Source organism: Streptopelia decaocto (genome assembly GCF_964273445.1).
Source record: "Streptopelia decaocto genome assembly, chromosome: 15".
NCBI lineage: Eukaryota > Metazoa > Chordata > Aves > Columbiformes > Columbidae > Streptopelia > Streptopelia decaocto.
Window position 1 is genome coordinate 7,462,964 of NC_138670.1, and position 15,585 is coordinate 7,478,548.

At 37.3% G+C, this 15,585-nt stretch overlaps 1 protein-coding gene across 2 annotated transcripts in view; it reads left to right on the forward strand.

Annotated features, from left to right (window-relative positions):
• TXNRD2 (thioredoxin reductase 2) overlaps positions 1-14,647 on the forward strand; it is a 35,498-nt gene extending 20,851 nt beyond the window's left edge. The window contains exons 12-17 of one of the 2 annotated variants that reach the window (XM_082066598.1): positions 1,147-1,283; positions 5,818-5,913; positions 6,138-6,230; positions 7,474-7,545; positions 9,175-9,272; positions 11,519-14,647. In XM_082066598.1, coding sequence (XP_081922724.1) covers positions 1,147-1,283; positions 5,818-5,913; positions 6,138-6,230; positions 7,474-7,545; positions 9,175-9,272; positions 11,519-11,642 — 620 coding nt within the window. In that variant the 3' untranslated portion in view covers positions 11,643-14,647. The remainder of the gene's footprint in view (positions 1-1,146; positions 1,284-5,817; positions 5,914-6,137; positions 6,231-7,473; positions 7,546-9,174; positions 9,273-11,518) is intronic. The other variant, XM_082066599.1, reaches the window with a different exon arrangement.
• Positions 14,648-15,585: the final 938 nt, after the last annotated feature.

Consider the following 15,585-nt stretch of genomic DNA (forward strand, 5'->3'; position numbering starts at 1 on the left):
AAGCAGTGAATCATATGTTTACATATAATTAGGTCTGTATTGACAAGCCAGGTTTTCCTTTTGTTTAATAATTTCCTACATTAACATCAAAGAGCTTGTTTTTATAAAGAAAACACATTTCCCTTTTTGTTTTGCTTTGCTATAGCTCTGTATTAACATCAAGCACAAAATCATGACTCACACAAAAGAGACCTATATATGTAGGTGTAGATATATCCATATTCATTTATAGCCTCTAAAAATGGATGCAGTGTTATAAAATTTGATTCATTTGAATATATTCAGGTAATCTCTTCTGTGTGTCCCTGCAAATTTTGGGAACGCCTGATAATTTCACTATGCTTATTAACCTTCAAATACATTTGAAAAATGGGATAGCATTTAAGATTCCAATTTCTGGCTTTGGTAAATACTCTACAGAATGCTTGGTGTAATGCTACCAGGACTTTGGTGGTCTAAGTGATAACTCTATGCAGAAAATACTACAAATTTTTTTTTTTAAAGGTGAAATAGCTTAAAATCTTTGGAAGAGGGAGCTGTAATAAAATCTAGGCTTGGTAGAATTTGCCTCATTTGTTTTTAAATCTGTTTTTAAAAGTGTTTCTAGACTCTAGGAATAGTGTTTCTAAACTTGACAGAAATAGCCCAAATACAGAGTTTGGGCAAAATAACTCAGCATTAACGACTTGAGAGCAAAGTTGGGAAACATTTTCATCCAAGCTGTGGGAAAAAAAAGCCTTAAAATAAGTGTATCAGAAAACAAGGCAAGAGGAGTTCAGGTATGTTTCACGTTGAACAGCATTATTAATAATGTTTACCCGCAAGTGTGCACAAGAGGCTGTTCGTTAGTATTGAGTGCCATTCAATTAGTGTTTAATGGAAATTTTCAGTGTAGAAGTTGCTTAGTTATTTTGTGTATATTCATGCTACATTAAAAAACTGAATTTAGAATGTGCAATAAATATTAAACCATCTGGTTTTTTTGCACTTTTTGTAGTGGATGTTGCCCTGCACATTTTTAAAGCATAACTTTCTCTGAAATAGTCTGAGCAAAGGCATCCAGCTTTTTAGATTAACACAGCTGAAGTTTTCCAATAGTTTTTACTTAAATTCCCCCCCTTTTTCTTTTTTTTTTGTCCCCTTAAGGCCGAGCCCCTGACACTGGAACTCTCAATTTGGAGAAAGTTGGAGTGAAAATTAATTCTGAAACTGGAAAGATCATAGTTGATGCCAGTGAAGCTACTTCTGTTCCACACATTTATGCAATTGGAGACATAACAGAGGTACTGAGTCTACATAAACTATTTTACAATAACAGGAAGCCAACCTTGTTCCTGACTAATAACTGGTCCTCAGATGTCGTCATGCTCTAGCATATATCTTAGTGTTTTGCTCTTTTTCATTTTGCACAGCTGTAGTGTTTGTGCCAGCCACCTGGGTCAGTAATTTCCCTCACATGGATCTTGTGAAGTATCTCAGCATTAGAGATTATTACTGATGTTTATCAGGGAATACATCGTTGGTCAGAGGCTACTAATAATGTCTTTATCACTTCAGTTATCTTTCTAATAATGTTTTTAGCACTTCAGACATATGACTTCATACTGCCTGTGAATGCTGGTTGAAAGCAGTTCTTACCTTTTGGAGTTGAATACACTTACTGAGAATTACTGTGACAAGTTCTGTAATTACATTTTTACTATTTGGGGGTTTAATTGATATTAGTCACAAGACTAATATCTGCTGCCTGACACAAAATGCTTCTGACAAGTGTGTCTTCCTCTAGAAAACAAAAAGTCATTGCTGCAAATACTAAATGTGTCTGACTTCGGTTCATGAATTGGTTTAGATGTTTTGGGTTTGTTTTTTTTTTTTGAGCCAGCACTGGGCCCTTGTGGCCAGGAAGGCAAATGGCATCCTGGGGTGTATTAGAAGGTGGGGTGGTTAGTAGGTCCAAAGAGGTTCTCCTTCCCCTCTACTCTGCCCTGGTGAGACCACACCTGGAATATTGTGTCCAGTTCTGGGCCCCTCAGTTCCAGAAGGACAGGGAACTGCTGGAGAGAGTCCAGCGCAGGGCAACAAAGATGATGGAGTGGAGCATCTGCCTTATGAGGAGAGGCTGAGGGAGCTGGGGCTCTTTAGCTTGGAGAAGAGGAGAACGAGGGGTGATCTCATTAATGTTTACAGATATATAAAGGCTAAGTGTCAGGAGGATGGAACCAGGGTCTTCTCAGTGACCATCAATGATAGGACAAGGGGTAATGGGTTCAAACTGGAACTCAAAAGGTTCCACTTAAATTTGAGAAGAAACTTCTTCTCAGTGAGGGTGACAGACACTGGCCCAGGCTGCCCAGGGAGGTTGTGGAGTCTCCTACTCTGCAGACATTCAAACCCGCCTGGACACCTTCCTGTGTAACCTCATCTGGGTGTTCCTGCTCCGGCGGGGGGATTGCTCTGGATGAGCTTTCGAGGTCTCTTCCAATCCCTGACATTTTGTGATTCTGTGAAATCTGCTGACCAATCCTGACCTCTTCCCCCTCTATGTAGACATGTGTTTCTTCCTGTCTGTCTTCATCTTCATCTGAATGACTTGCCATTTCCTTCTGAACTGTGTTAAAACTCTTCTCTGCTCAGCTATTTCTCCTTTTTCATTCTTTTCTTACTCTCCACAGCTTCTGTGTCCTGTCCAGTCACTCAGAGCTTTGGGATTATGGACATAATTCCTCTCCTTTCTTCTCACTTCACATACAGCTTCCCTCTGTACTTGTCACATCTTGCGCTGGGATATTTTCTGCAGTCCTCTTTCTGCTCACCGTGGCCTCCCACACCTGCTTGTCTCTGACATATGCCTTGGTTGACCCTCCTGCTTTCCAAACTTTTCTTTTTAATTTAATCCAAGAAGCAGTTATTAGAGGCAATGCTGGCAGGGCCTTAGATTCTGTTGCTCATTTTGCTGCCAATCTGCAGTGTTATTTTGGGCAAGTCATTTCCTTTAAGAAAGAAGTATAAAGCTGGAGGCAGGATGCCCTCTTCTTTCCTACTCTAGATCTAAAAAATCAGATCTTCATTTATTTGTCATTTTCATTTTGTTGTTAAAACTTGGATTTCCTTTTCCTGCTTTTGTCCTATTAGTGCATGTTTTTGAACTTGAAGTTGTTCAGTAGGCACTTCTAAATTTAAGTGTTAAAAACAGCAACAACTCAAAAACTGAGAGTTACATCAGTGCTGTACAGAAGTATTCTCTTAAGCTTTTATCTGCATATGGGCTCAATATAAGGAATCAAAGAAATCACAGTATAGTCGTCATGCATTTATAGAGTTTAAAGATAGAAGGAATTATTGCCGTTATCTTATCTGCTCCAGTACATGAGCCATATAATTCCACTCGCTAAGCAATGAAGTTATTTTATTTGAATACTTAAATTAATTTTGTCTTTTATTTAAAGCAGAATTAATTTGGATAATAAATTTCATTGGCATGGGAACCAGCAGTGAAGAAGTTCTATGTTGGTGCACATCTCAAAGAATACACACAAAACAAGCAAGTGCATCCTGCTAAGAACCACAAAGCTGTAGAGCTTGGTGTGTGATACTTGCTGGGTGAGACCTACCAAAAAAACACAGGAAGGGGAATCTTGTTTTCTCTGAATGAGCATCAATGATCCCTAATATTGCTTATAAGAATAAGATTTTTTTTTTTTTTCTCCAGTGTTCCTGCTCAGGATTTCTCTTTGCTCCGATCTCTCCCTGTCAGAGTCTCTTTGCTACTAAGTGCTATTGCTCATGCAACTAGTTCTCAAGCTCTGCTCCTCCTTTCTTTAGCATGCCACCTCAAGTAGACACTGAACTCCTACCAAATAACAAGAGTTATGTTATTGTTTTCATTCGGTTCCCTGGCTGAAGGGGGAGTGAGAGGCAAAAGATGAGCTTCCTGAAATGCTCAGAACGACTCTTTTCATTTGGGAGTCATACCCAGCTGGTACAAATGGGAAACTATGTGTATATGGGTGTCTTGTTGCACCCTTGTATGGCAAATGGAATCCTAATGTTATGCAAGCTGTTCATTTGGAGAAAAGAGGGGAAAAAAACCCCAGCCTTCCAGAGGTCAGTCAGTTTGTCAACTATCAAAAAAAGTTTTTCAAGCCTTGGCAAAATACTATTTTCAACTGACAGGTTGCATTTAGGTATTTTCATTTTGTGTAACCAGGATGAGAAAGATCAAGCTGGAATTTTAGTTTGAAAATTTTTTCAGTGCTGATATAAACTCTCTGTGTTAAAATTCTTCCTCTAGTAGTATTTTGTTGAAAAGCATGGCACACACTATAAAGAAATTCTCTCAGAGGAGGTTTATCATATGGTCATGCTGCTATACATCTGTCATATTTCAAAGGGTGTTATAACAAAGATGTGTAGAGGAGGTGGAATGTACAGCATGTTGCTTTGGAGAGAAATAAGACCAAAATGAGTTGTGTTAGAACAAATGCACATTACTTCAAAGCCTTTAAAACTCTCTTAGGAGCCATTTCATTTAAATGTATAATACATTGGAGGATTCTTATGAACAATTCGTATCCATAATAATCAGCAAAGTAGTTCTACACATGACTGCAAAGTGAATGTTCATTTCAAATATTTACCAGGGAAGGCCTTTAGGTCATTGTTTATGAGAAATTGGGCCTTATCTGCATGGATGTTTTAGTAATTAGTTGGGTTTTATGGAATGCATGGCAGTGCTTTCACAATTTTATCTCTTGTTCTAATCTTCTATTCATTTCTGGAATGCCAAAACAACATCTGTATTTCCTGCTACAGAAGTGATTGGCAGCCATGTTTCAGGCAAATGTGTATAAGGAACAACAAATGGCAAATTTCATCACAGACTTGAGAGTCAAAATGCTGGATTTGAAAAACTGTGATTTGATGGATTTTAGGGGGAACAAAAGGGTGAACTTGCAGTTTTGTGATTTGTCATGAGCTGTGGGGAAAAATAGGTTAGTCTTCATTAACAATTAGAATTGCAGTTTCTGTTATCAGGTTAGACAGCGTTGTTTCAGTTTGGTTTTTTTGCAATGGAAGTTTTAACTTAAGTGGTTATTAGTGCAGATAAAAAACATAAATGCATGTTAATACGCAGATAATTGAAATGGTATCTAATACCATGTGCCGAATCTATCTAGCAACATACAGAAAAGATAAGCTGGGAAAGAGGAATGGATTCCGATAAATGCTGAAAAAATTCAGGATAATGAAAAACAAAGTTTGAAAAACTTGAATGTGTGTGGTGGGGAATGCCTATAGGTTGCAGTGTTAGCAGAATAGTCTTCTCTCTTCTCCAGGACCAACAGAGGAACTCAGTAATAGTGCCCACAACTAGCTAAGTTTTGTGCCTGTGTTCTGTAAAACTGTGATGGACAACTTTTTGTTAAAAGCCTGATGTTGAAAAAACACTCTCGCTTTATACTAGGCTTTTCCTGCTTTAAAAAGATCATCTGAAAAATTTCTTGATGACTTAGTATGGAAGGAGAGGGGGAAGTGAATGGTTAGCATGTGGATATCCTCTGCTTTTCAAGGGGTGACATGATAAGATACAAGGCTTTGACACATTGATGGTGTTTGTTTCCCCCATCAAGACAAATGTTAAACTCAGAGACTTATAAGCGTGTTTGGACAGAAATTATTACTGCCTCCTCTATTTGAAGCCCTGGCTACTAGGCTGGAATTCCAAAGATTTGGCTGCCTTCTGACTGTTGTCCCAGGAGAAATCCTTGGATGCTACTTCTCTCTTAGTTAAACCAAAGCTATGTGCTCTCTTCTTAGGGCCGTCCTGAATTAACACCCACAGCAATAGCTGCGGGAAAACTGCTGTCTCAGCGTCTTTTTGGCCAGTCTTCAGAATTGATGGACTATGACAATGTGAGTTATTTCCTTTTTCGATAATAAAAACCAAATATTACACTTTCTTTCTTAAGAATGTTTAATGGAATTGCATTTTGTCATCTGGAATCCAGCTTTAATAGCAGTCAAAGTAGATGTATGTGACAGCTACTCTTCTCAGTCATGCCAAAGTCTCCCCTGTAGTTGCCGTGCAGCTGCTTCAGATGGTTCAACACTGACACTTTCTGTTTCCTTGCAAGCAGGTACCTACTACAGTTTTCACTCCCTTAGAATATGGTTGTGTTGGACTGTCAGAAGAAGCAGCTGTGCAATGCTATGGATCAGATAATATTGAGGTATGGAAACATTTTTAATGTTATACTTGGTGTGAGAGTTGCACTATGAAAAGACAGAAGTTTCACTGTTGAAGCAGGCAAAATTTTTGGTGCCCAAAATACTATGTTTGCAGTGAGGGAGCTGCTGTCTTCCAAAAAGCTCAGGACTTCAAAAATATTGCAGCAGGTTGCAATGGAAACTGTTACCTGGTGGCCTTAAAATTATTCATAGTATGTGGCAGCTTTAAACCAGCTGCCATTCTAATAGGTTATAATGTGCAACATCATTAAATAATGACAATATTCCTTTTAACTTGTCAGAACTGTTGGTCAGGTTCTTTAGTCTAAATTTTTGGATTGTCCCCAGAAATACTCACACAAGCTGCTAAGTGTCTTCGTGGCTAAAACATATTGATATAATGTATCTGGGCCTTGCATAGTGAGGAAGAAATCTGTTATAGCATGTATTCCCACACAGCCCTCTGATACAGGGAGTGAGATCAAGGTACTAATGATGGAGAAATTCACAGTCAGTATACAGTAAGACAAAATTCAAACAAGTCATGAAATGTCCAGTCAGTTACTAGTTTTGTCTTTTATGATTCTGAAATGCAGTTTATACTTCAAAAATCTGTTCCAGAACTGTTGTCTGGGTTTCTGGATGCTAATGCCATCTAGAATGATGTCAATTACTGTAACACAATTGTTCTCATCTGTTTAAGGCAGGCAATTGATGTGTGTGTGTTGTAATATCCTGATGTCATGTATTTATTGGAGGGCAAGTTCAGTTGATGGATTTAGCTTGGAGCCCCAGGCAAAATCACTTGTGAAAAAATAGGCGTTTACTATTCAGAATGCAAAAATGACAGTTTGGGTTTTCTTATGGTGTACATCATTATAGCTAGGAAAACTGCTTGGATTTCATTATTTTCAGTCAACACGGTATTAAACTTTTGGGAGAAGCTTAAAGGAACAATACTTACATTTTTAATTTGAGGCATTGGTTTGAGTAACGTGATTATTTGTGATTTTTTTTTTCAGTTTTGTTTTTAACCTAATGGTTTTCTAAGAAGGGTTTGTGTTAAATGCTTACTGTGCTTTCCCTATTTTTCTTTAAAATAATGAACAGGTTATAAATGTTAATAAATCTTTTTTTTCTACAATATCATAAATATGTAGTAATAGTAGTCGTTATAATACTGAATAGCAGGTTTTGACATAGTAGTACTCTCTTAACACAAAATGTTATTGTTTTCCTTACCAGGTATACCATGCGTATTATAAACCTTTAGAATTTACAGTGGCTGAAAGAGATGCAACTCAATGCTATATGAAAGTGAGTGTTGTGAGCTTTTAACTTGCCTCGAACTTAAAACAACAGATACGGTACAGCTAGCTTTAAAGAGGACTGTTTGGCAAAAATCTCTCTCAAGATAGATGAAAGTTACTCTTCGTGACAGCCTGTTTCTCTATTGTTGCTTCAAACGTTTAATATTCATTATACCTGCTATTGCATCTTGAAATTGCTTTACAGATATCACCAATTTTTAGAGCTGACATTCTGCTGGTTGATACGATCTTTGAGAAGCTTTTAAGGTCCTAAGAAATATTCCAAATTCTATAGAGATGAATCTCTGCTTCCCCCAGCAATGTTCTTAGCTAGTTATATGCAGTATGAGTTGCCATCTCTTGGGGAAAGTATGTTATCTTCAAAACGATTAGCACAAGGCTTACAAAACTACAGCAACTGGTCAGTCTTACTGATGAAAATTTTGGTTTAGACCGAAGTGTTGCACTTGAAATGTGTCTTTTCCTAAAACAATCCAGTTGCCTTAGTCTTGAAAAGGTTTTTGATGCACTTACCCATATTAGATCTTAATAAAATGAAGTGTAGTGTTGGTAGAATATATAATAGTTTTCTTTTTCTTTCTTTTCTCCTCAGTATCAGGGAACAATAATTTTGGAATAAATGTAGTAACTCCTGTAGGTCTGTCACAAACAATGAAAGTAAATACTTTAGAGTAAAGTAGTAATAGCATAATAGTTGTTGGGTTATATTGAATATAGTCCTTACTAAACTCCCAAAACACATGAACAAACATTAAACTTTAGTGTTTCAAACTCTAATGCAAGAGGGTTTTTTCTTTAAAACTCCTCAATATCTAAAGTACCACGTCAGCATTGCTGCTCTTCCTGTGATTCCTAATGAAAGAATCCAAGCCTTTACTGAATAGCAGAACCTATTAGACTACTGATGATTTAATGCTTGATGGGAGGACACAGAGAGAGACTGACTCTCTTTTCATAATTTTAAAGAAGGTGTCCTTAAAGGAACTAAAGTTTTCATTAAGTTCTCTAATAAAAGTTAAGTGTGCAGTGACTCAGGCCCTCCCAGATACTTATTAATTCACCTTCATCTTTGCCTCCTTCCAAGGCCTGACTGTTCATTAGGTTACATGGCTGATGTGGTAAATGTATCTCAGCAAACATGCTGCTGTAAGTGACTGAATCACAAAGGCACAAAAGATCCTGTAACTGGTAGTTGTCATCTTCAGAAATACAGCTGATTAGCTGCTGAGAACAACTGCATAGGCTTGGAGAACTGCTGAGGTGGCCATTCAGTGTCAAAATAACACTGGTCTGCTTACTGGACTACAGAAGGTATTTTGAGGATTTCATAAAAATGACAAACACAAAGTATTCAATTTACCACAAATGATTGTTGTCAATGGCTCCCTCAAGTCTGAAATGTACACTACTAAAGCTTTGATTCGGGAAAGTGCTTAAGGACAAGCATAAGACCTATTGAAGTCAGTAAGATTTAAGCAAGTGCGTAAGTTCTTGGCACACGGGGAATAAACAGCTGAACTAGGATTTCAGGGCACTTCAGTTTCATTTAATTCAACTTCATGCCTTATCTTTAGGTGTTCTAAGAAAATGTCTCTATGTAATGTATTGTTTTCAGATGGTGTGCTTACGAGAGAGCGAGCAGCGAATACTTGGCCTTCATTTCATTGGACCAAACGCAGGCGAAGTTATTCAAGGATTTGCTCTTGGAATCAAGTAAGTACAAAAGAATGTCTCTAGCTTCTAAAGCCTGCTTTTTAAGTTATTGTAAGATTATAAAAGATAGCTGCCTAGTTTTGGCAACACTATAAAGTATCCATGCTTTTTGTTACTTTTATGTAGCATTGCACATATTTTCACTAAAAATGCTGCAGTTCTTCATTAAGATGTACTGGCTTTAGTTACTGTAATACTGGATATAGTTAAGGAACAACTGAGGAAGATATATTGTTGGCTTGATATAGTTAAAGTGAGGAATAAAATTGTGCATTAACTTACTAATGCTGGTTTCCTCAGTGTAGCTTCTTTTGCAGTCTATGCACAGGATATGAAATCACCATATAGTTTTGCAAGTCACTTCTTTAAAAGGATATTTGTGCTTTTCATAAAAACCTCTCTTTACACCTGCCAAGCATTTCTTTTCCTAATCTCATCTTTAAATGTGCTCAGCCATTGCTCCTCAAAAGCTCAGTGAAGACTTGCATCAACTTTTTTATTTCTGGAGTATAAGCTAACCACAATATGATACAGTAAGAAAGAAACCTCTGTAGGATGATGGGAGAGGGGAGGTACTTTTTTCTGGAGCTATCTGATAATTGCAATAAGAATAACTTACCCAAGCAGGCGAAGCTTTGTGATCTTGTTTAATATTTTGTTTAAATATTAATATAGAAGTCCTCCCTTTGAAAGAGTAAGGAGTGATTCTGGGTCCTCTCTGGTTAAATGGAGAATTCCTGCTATGCCTTATGTGTGCTACAATCATTTCTTTTTTTCTTTTAATTTCTCTTCTTATTGCTGATTCAAATTTTCAGAAATGTTGATTTGTATATTTACTTTACTTAATTATAGTTTTTAACTTCTCTTTGAAGAAAGTAGTCTGGGACACAAGAAATCACCCCCAATTGTGGTGGTAGTTCATTTTCCTAAATATCATCACCATTTTATTGCAGTTTTAGTCTTACAGTGTGAGTGACTAGCGTAAATGAAAAGCAGAAATTATTAAGAAGGCAGAACCGCAAGTATCATGTGAGGAATATCTTGGAAATCACTGATTGCAGTGTACCCTCAGTACACATTTTCAACATGTGTTTGTAGTCCATTAATTGCCAGTGGTATAGATTCTAGAACTACATTTTTTAGGATGTCATTGTTTTGAAGTTTTATCCAAAATAACCAGTGAAAAGGAAGCACATGAAACTGGAGTGCTTTTTTGCCTTGCCTGAGGGAAATTAAAACTTTAGCCACAGTAAGAGGTTTTCCAGCAGGTCAGATTCTTGTATTGGTTTCTATTGTATTTCACAAATCCGGAGCTTTCAATGTGGAACAGGCACTGTAAGAGATGCTGTTCTCCTTTGTCAAATATTAGGTCTTCAGTCTCTCCAAAGGATGCTTTTCCACCTTCCCTCCTCACTCAGCATTCTGTGCTCAGAAACTATTTTTTGCTTGTTGGTGCTCTTTTCTTGTAGGTGGGGACAGCAGAAGACATCTACGGCTCTCTTCTCTGTATTTTGTAGAGGGAGAGAACATTATTCCATAGAGAGCTTGAAACAATTCTTAAATTTAGGGCCATTTCAGCTATTCTTACAGCATGACTTGCCAGGAATAGCAGCTCAAAGGAAAGTCATCAAGTCTAAGAATGTTATTGGATAAGTAAAGGAATTAAGCAAGAGGGATTTTAGCTCAAGGGGTTTTTTTGGTGGTGGTTTGTTTTTTCAAATGAGAGATTTTTTTTCCTCCTGCTTATAACATTGATAATTTCAGTGTAAGCACCAGGCTTTCTCTTAAGATCATGGAAGAATGTTCTGGTATTACTTCCTTCAGCAGATTCTTGCCAGCAGTCCTAATCAGATTTTCTTCCTTTATGTGTATGTGTGTGTTTTTCCATTTGCCGTCAGAGCTAGTGAAACACACATGTATGTACAAGAAAAGCTGAAGGCTGCAGTTCTGTCCTGTGTTTTTGCCACGGACTCAGTTGTGACTTGGGATGAATTGCTTAATTCTCTCTGTCTCAACTGTTATTGACAACTCTTCCCTACCTAACAGTGTTTTGAAGCTGAGCGTTTAAATGTTGTTGTATAAGTGCCTGAGAAATAAGAGACAGCACTTTTTGAAGAAAAAATGCAACTCCTCTGCCTGATAAAATGGACGAGCACAAAATCACTTTGAACTTTTAGAACCTTATAGATGTTTCAGATTAATAGTGTTTGACTTTGTGGATCTTGGTTGTTCTTTTTTTTTGGTAGATGCCGTGCTACATATCCTCAGCTAATGAAGACAATTGGCATTCACCCTACCTGTGCTGAAGAAATTACCAAGTTGCACATTACAAAGCGTTCTGGCTTGGATGCAACAGTCACAGGCTGCTGAGGTTAAATACTGTCCCTGGGAAGAAGGAAAAAAGCACAACATATATTTGTAAAGAAAAGGGGCACTTAGAGTTGAAACAGCTTTAATGGTTCAAGTTCCAGGAATCTTTCTCGTTCTCCATGTAGACAGCTTTCTCACAGCTAATCAAAGAAATTGTCCTCACACCATCACAGTTCTAAAACCAATGCAGTCCTGCTATAAAAAAAATGTCTCCCTTCTGAAGTACGTATAGCTCTTCTCTAACTGGGAGCTAGGGAATCATCACAGTTTTATGTATGTAAATATAGCTGAAGCCAGTGACATCTGAGGCCATCTCCAAACTAGAGAGCTGTCATCTGAGTTTCTCTGTTGACATGACTGACTGCCAACAGCAGTGTCTCACGTAATGTTCATACAGGTGCTAGGAATTGGACAGGGCGTCCCTTAGAATTTTGGTGATGATACTCTCTCCTAAGTATCTGGATAGCTCATTACTGATCCTAATCTTGAACACTGAGACTCTGTACTCACTAGTAGTAACAAGTTCCCAGAGTGTGTAACAATGGGTAAGCAATCATCTTTGGGTTTTTTTCTTTAAAATGTAATACACACAGGAATTTAATATAAAATCACTTATCACTGAAGCTGTGCTGCTGCTGGATGAATCCCAATGGATTAATCAGTGGCAGCCTGGTCATACCGTTATGGTGATGGCCGAGAATGAATGAGCTCAGAGGTGCTAAAGAAGGAGGTGAATTTTATGGTGACTTCTTGCCTACTCTTGAAATTTCTCATTCAGTTCAAATTAAATTGACACATCTCACAAATTACTACTTGAACACCATATATTAACCAATGCTGACAAGTAGAATCGAAGCCATTAATAATCCAACTCATGCAGCATTTTCTTTTTTATAGAATGCAGAAATCTGGCTGACAGAGTTGGGTTTTTTTTCAAGATTTTTGTCACTGATGAGTTGGATACTGCATCTGAATGAGTTTAGGTCTGGCTCTAATAAAACATGTTACTGAAGGGAACTATACTGAACAGTGATCTAGAAAATAAATGGTCCTGCTCAGAAAAACAAAGATAAAAAATAATTAGCTGCAAACTTTTTGGGTTTGGAGTATTGGCCAAGTAAGAAAGTATTTAGCTATTGCAAATTTCTGCTTATTTTCCTGCTATCCAGAAGGGGGAGATGCTGGCTAATTTGTGACAATAAAGAAACAGACATCTGATAGTGAAGCTTCTTTTGCAGAACCCTGTCAAACACGTAGCCTGACAAAGGCAAACACAAAACGAACTGCACTGAATTTCCATCCAAGTTGCAGCAGCCTGTGTTTCGGTAGTGTTGTCACTTAGTGACCCTTTACAGAACAGTGAATGTAGGAAGAGATCAGCTTGAGGTGAAAGAAAATGTATCCTTTTTGCAATTAATTATATCAGTGTTTCTCTGTATGGAATTTGGTATTTTCACAGGTGTCTTTCTGCTTGTTGCACAGCTTGGAAGAATAGCCTGATGATCATGTATATCTTTGCTATTTTTTCTTTGATTGCTGTTTGACTGCTGCAGCATGCAACACAGACAAAGGGTTGGTTTGTTTCAAGTGTGAAATCTTTTTGACCATGAGAATTGTAGCTGTCAGAGAAGCTATTAGACAAAAAGTGATCAGACTTTCCTTCTAAAATGTGATGTAATGCTCCCATTGACACTAGAATACTCCATTTTCCAAGATTTGTTCTGACTTAAACAACAGCAAAAGAAATCTTAAAAGCTTTCTTTACAAAGTTTCCTAATTTTTGTAGTCCGTAAAAGAGGAAGGAATGATACAGTTCGACTGCAAGTGGCATTCCCTATCAGGTCTGCTGGTGCCACTTTTCATCAGTGAAGTCATCCATAAGCTTGTAGTTGAAAAGAAATATTTTGAGTGGAAGTATAGTTGAAAGTGTCTGAATATTGCAACTGCCTTTAGAAGAAATTATGAAAACTTTATATCTGTCTATAAATGTGTGCATACGTGCACGTTCAGAAGTTCCTGTTTCCTTTAATAAAGGTCTTATGAGTATGATACAGCCAAAACCCCTACTTGATATTCCCAGTTGTTAAAAAAAAAGAAAGGAAAAAAGAAGTTAATAGTAAATTGGATTTTTAAAAAAATGTTTTACTTAATATTTCAAAACATTGAGATGCCGAGCATCTTGGTCTAATTTTGCTGTAAGAAACATTCCACCTCTGACTAAACTGCAATGCAATTTTTTTTTTCTTAGTCTCTACTTATTACAGTCCCTTTTGTACACATAAAAGAAAACATTGGTGTTTAGCCACGTGAAAGCCGCTTCTCTTCTCTGTCCTACCAATGCATCCAGCAGACTGAGTTGTTTGCTGCTGCAGGCAAATGGAAAGATGAGTTACTTTCATTCATCATAAAGTTCAAAATAATTATTCGCGATAACAAGCAAAGAGATCTCAAGGAAATGTGTCCTCAGTGTACATGGGGTGTAAAACTCAGGCATGTAATCTTTCTCAGAAGTAATAGAACTCGCTTGGTTTTAGAATTGCTGAGTGGACTGCATGAAAATCGATCCTGTATCTTGAACAGCAGCATGGTTCTGTTCCTCATTTAGTGGAAAATGTTGTTGCCCTCATGAAGTAAAACTAAACACATATTCACACCTACATTACCCTAATATCAGAATCAACAGCAAGACGGAATAATGACAACTACTGTGATTGTGCTTTTTTTCCTGAAGGATTCACTGGGGATGGTCCTTAAGAATTGTTTTTAAAAGCCTGACTAATGTAAATTTAAATTACTTACTTACACTGCGAATTACTGATTATATGTGAAAATGTTAAAAAAAAAAGAAGTCAGGCTTCTTGTGGAGATGCCAGCTGATGAGGGCTTGTTTGTCAAACCGCGCCATGGTGCAAACAAGTCTGAGCTTTGCTGGGTCCCTTATATGTGATGCAAATATTTATTTGTTGTGAATTGATGAATAAATAAAGAAATTTTTTTTCTAGTAAGTGTTTGTGTTTGTTTGATTTTGCACATATGCCTTCTGCTAACAAAAGATTTATTTTTTGGTCTTAATGCTGTTTCTCTTGGTTGAGGTGTGTGTTAAGGAAACAAAGAAGTAGACAGACTCAGACCTTTTAATAAAGAAATGTTGATACCTCTCTGTCTCTGATGTGTAAACTGAATAGCCATGGAGACTATGCCAGTCTGGATGACTTTGTTGTTTTAAATCAACAGAACCTCTGGACTTGGTAAGTACAGTTTCAAATACTCTCCTGTTTATTCCAGCTAATGAGGTCTAACAGGTATTTTCACAGTCCTTGTGTGTTGACGTGCTTCGTGAAGGCTCATCAAGAGGAAACTCCCTTGAAATACAGTGCAGTTACAGTATTATACAAGGCTGAACTATTCTACGTTAACTATTCGCTTTGGGTTTTAAACTAGAACACATAGCGTGAAAAATGCATTGCAGCAAAGCCAGTTAGTAGCTGTGGGGACAGCTGGGTAAAAACACTGGAAAATGAATTAGGAAATTACTAGCAAAATATATCTTAAAACTCTGAGAAACTTCTCTGCCAGAAAAGAAAGGGACTACATTGTTTGAATTTATCTCCATTTTATTTCTTTGAATCCACTTATTTTTATAAGAAGTTCCCATTATCGGGTGATACTGAGCTGCTGAAAGAGGCTAATTTAATATTACCTCAGTATTTGCCCTGGATTTGATGCTGAAAAGGAATACTGACTTTATTGTATTTAAAGGCATTTTTATTTCTGCATTTTAATCTGTTTTAATTTCCTGGAATATTTCATTGCAGGTTCTAACAACAATAGCTAGGAACCATGGCTAAAAAAAAGGAATAAGGTAAGCATAATTCCTGATGGTTTTTCCTCCTTATTTTCACATGCCACTTAACCTGAAGCAAACAAGAATAACAGGCAAGCA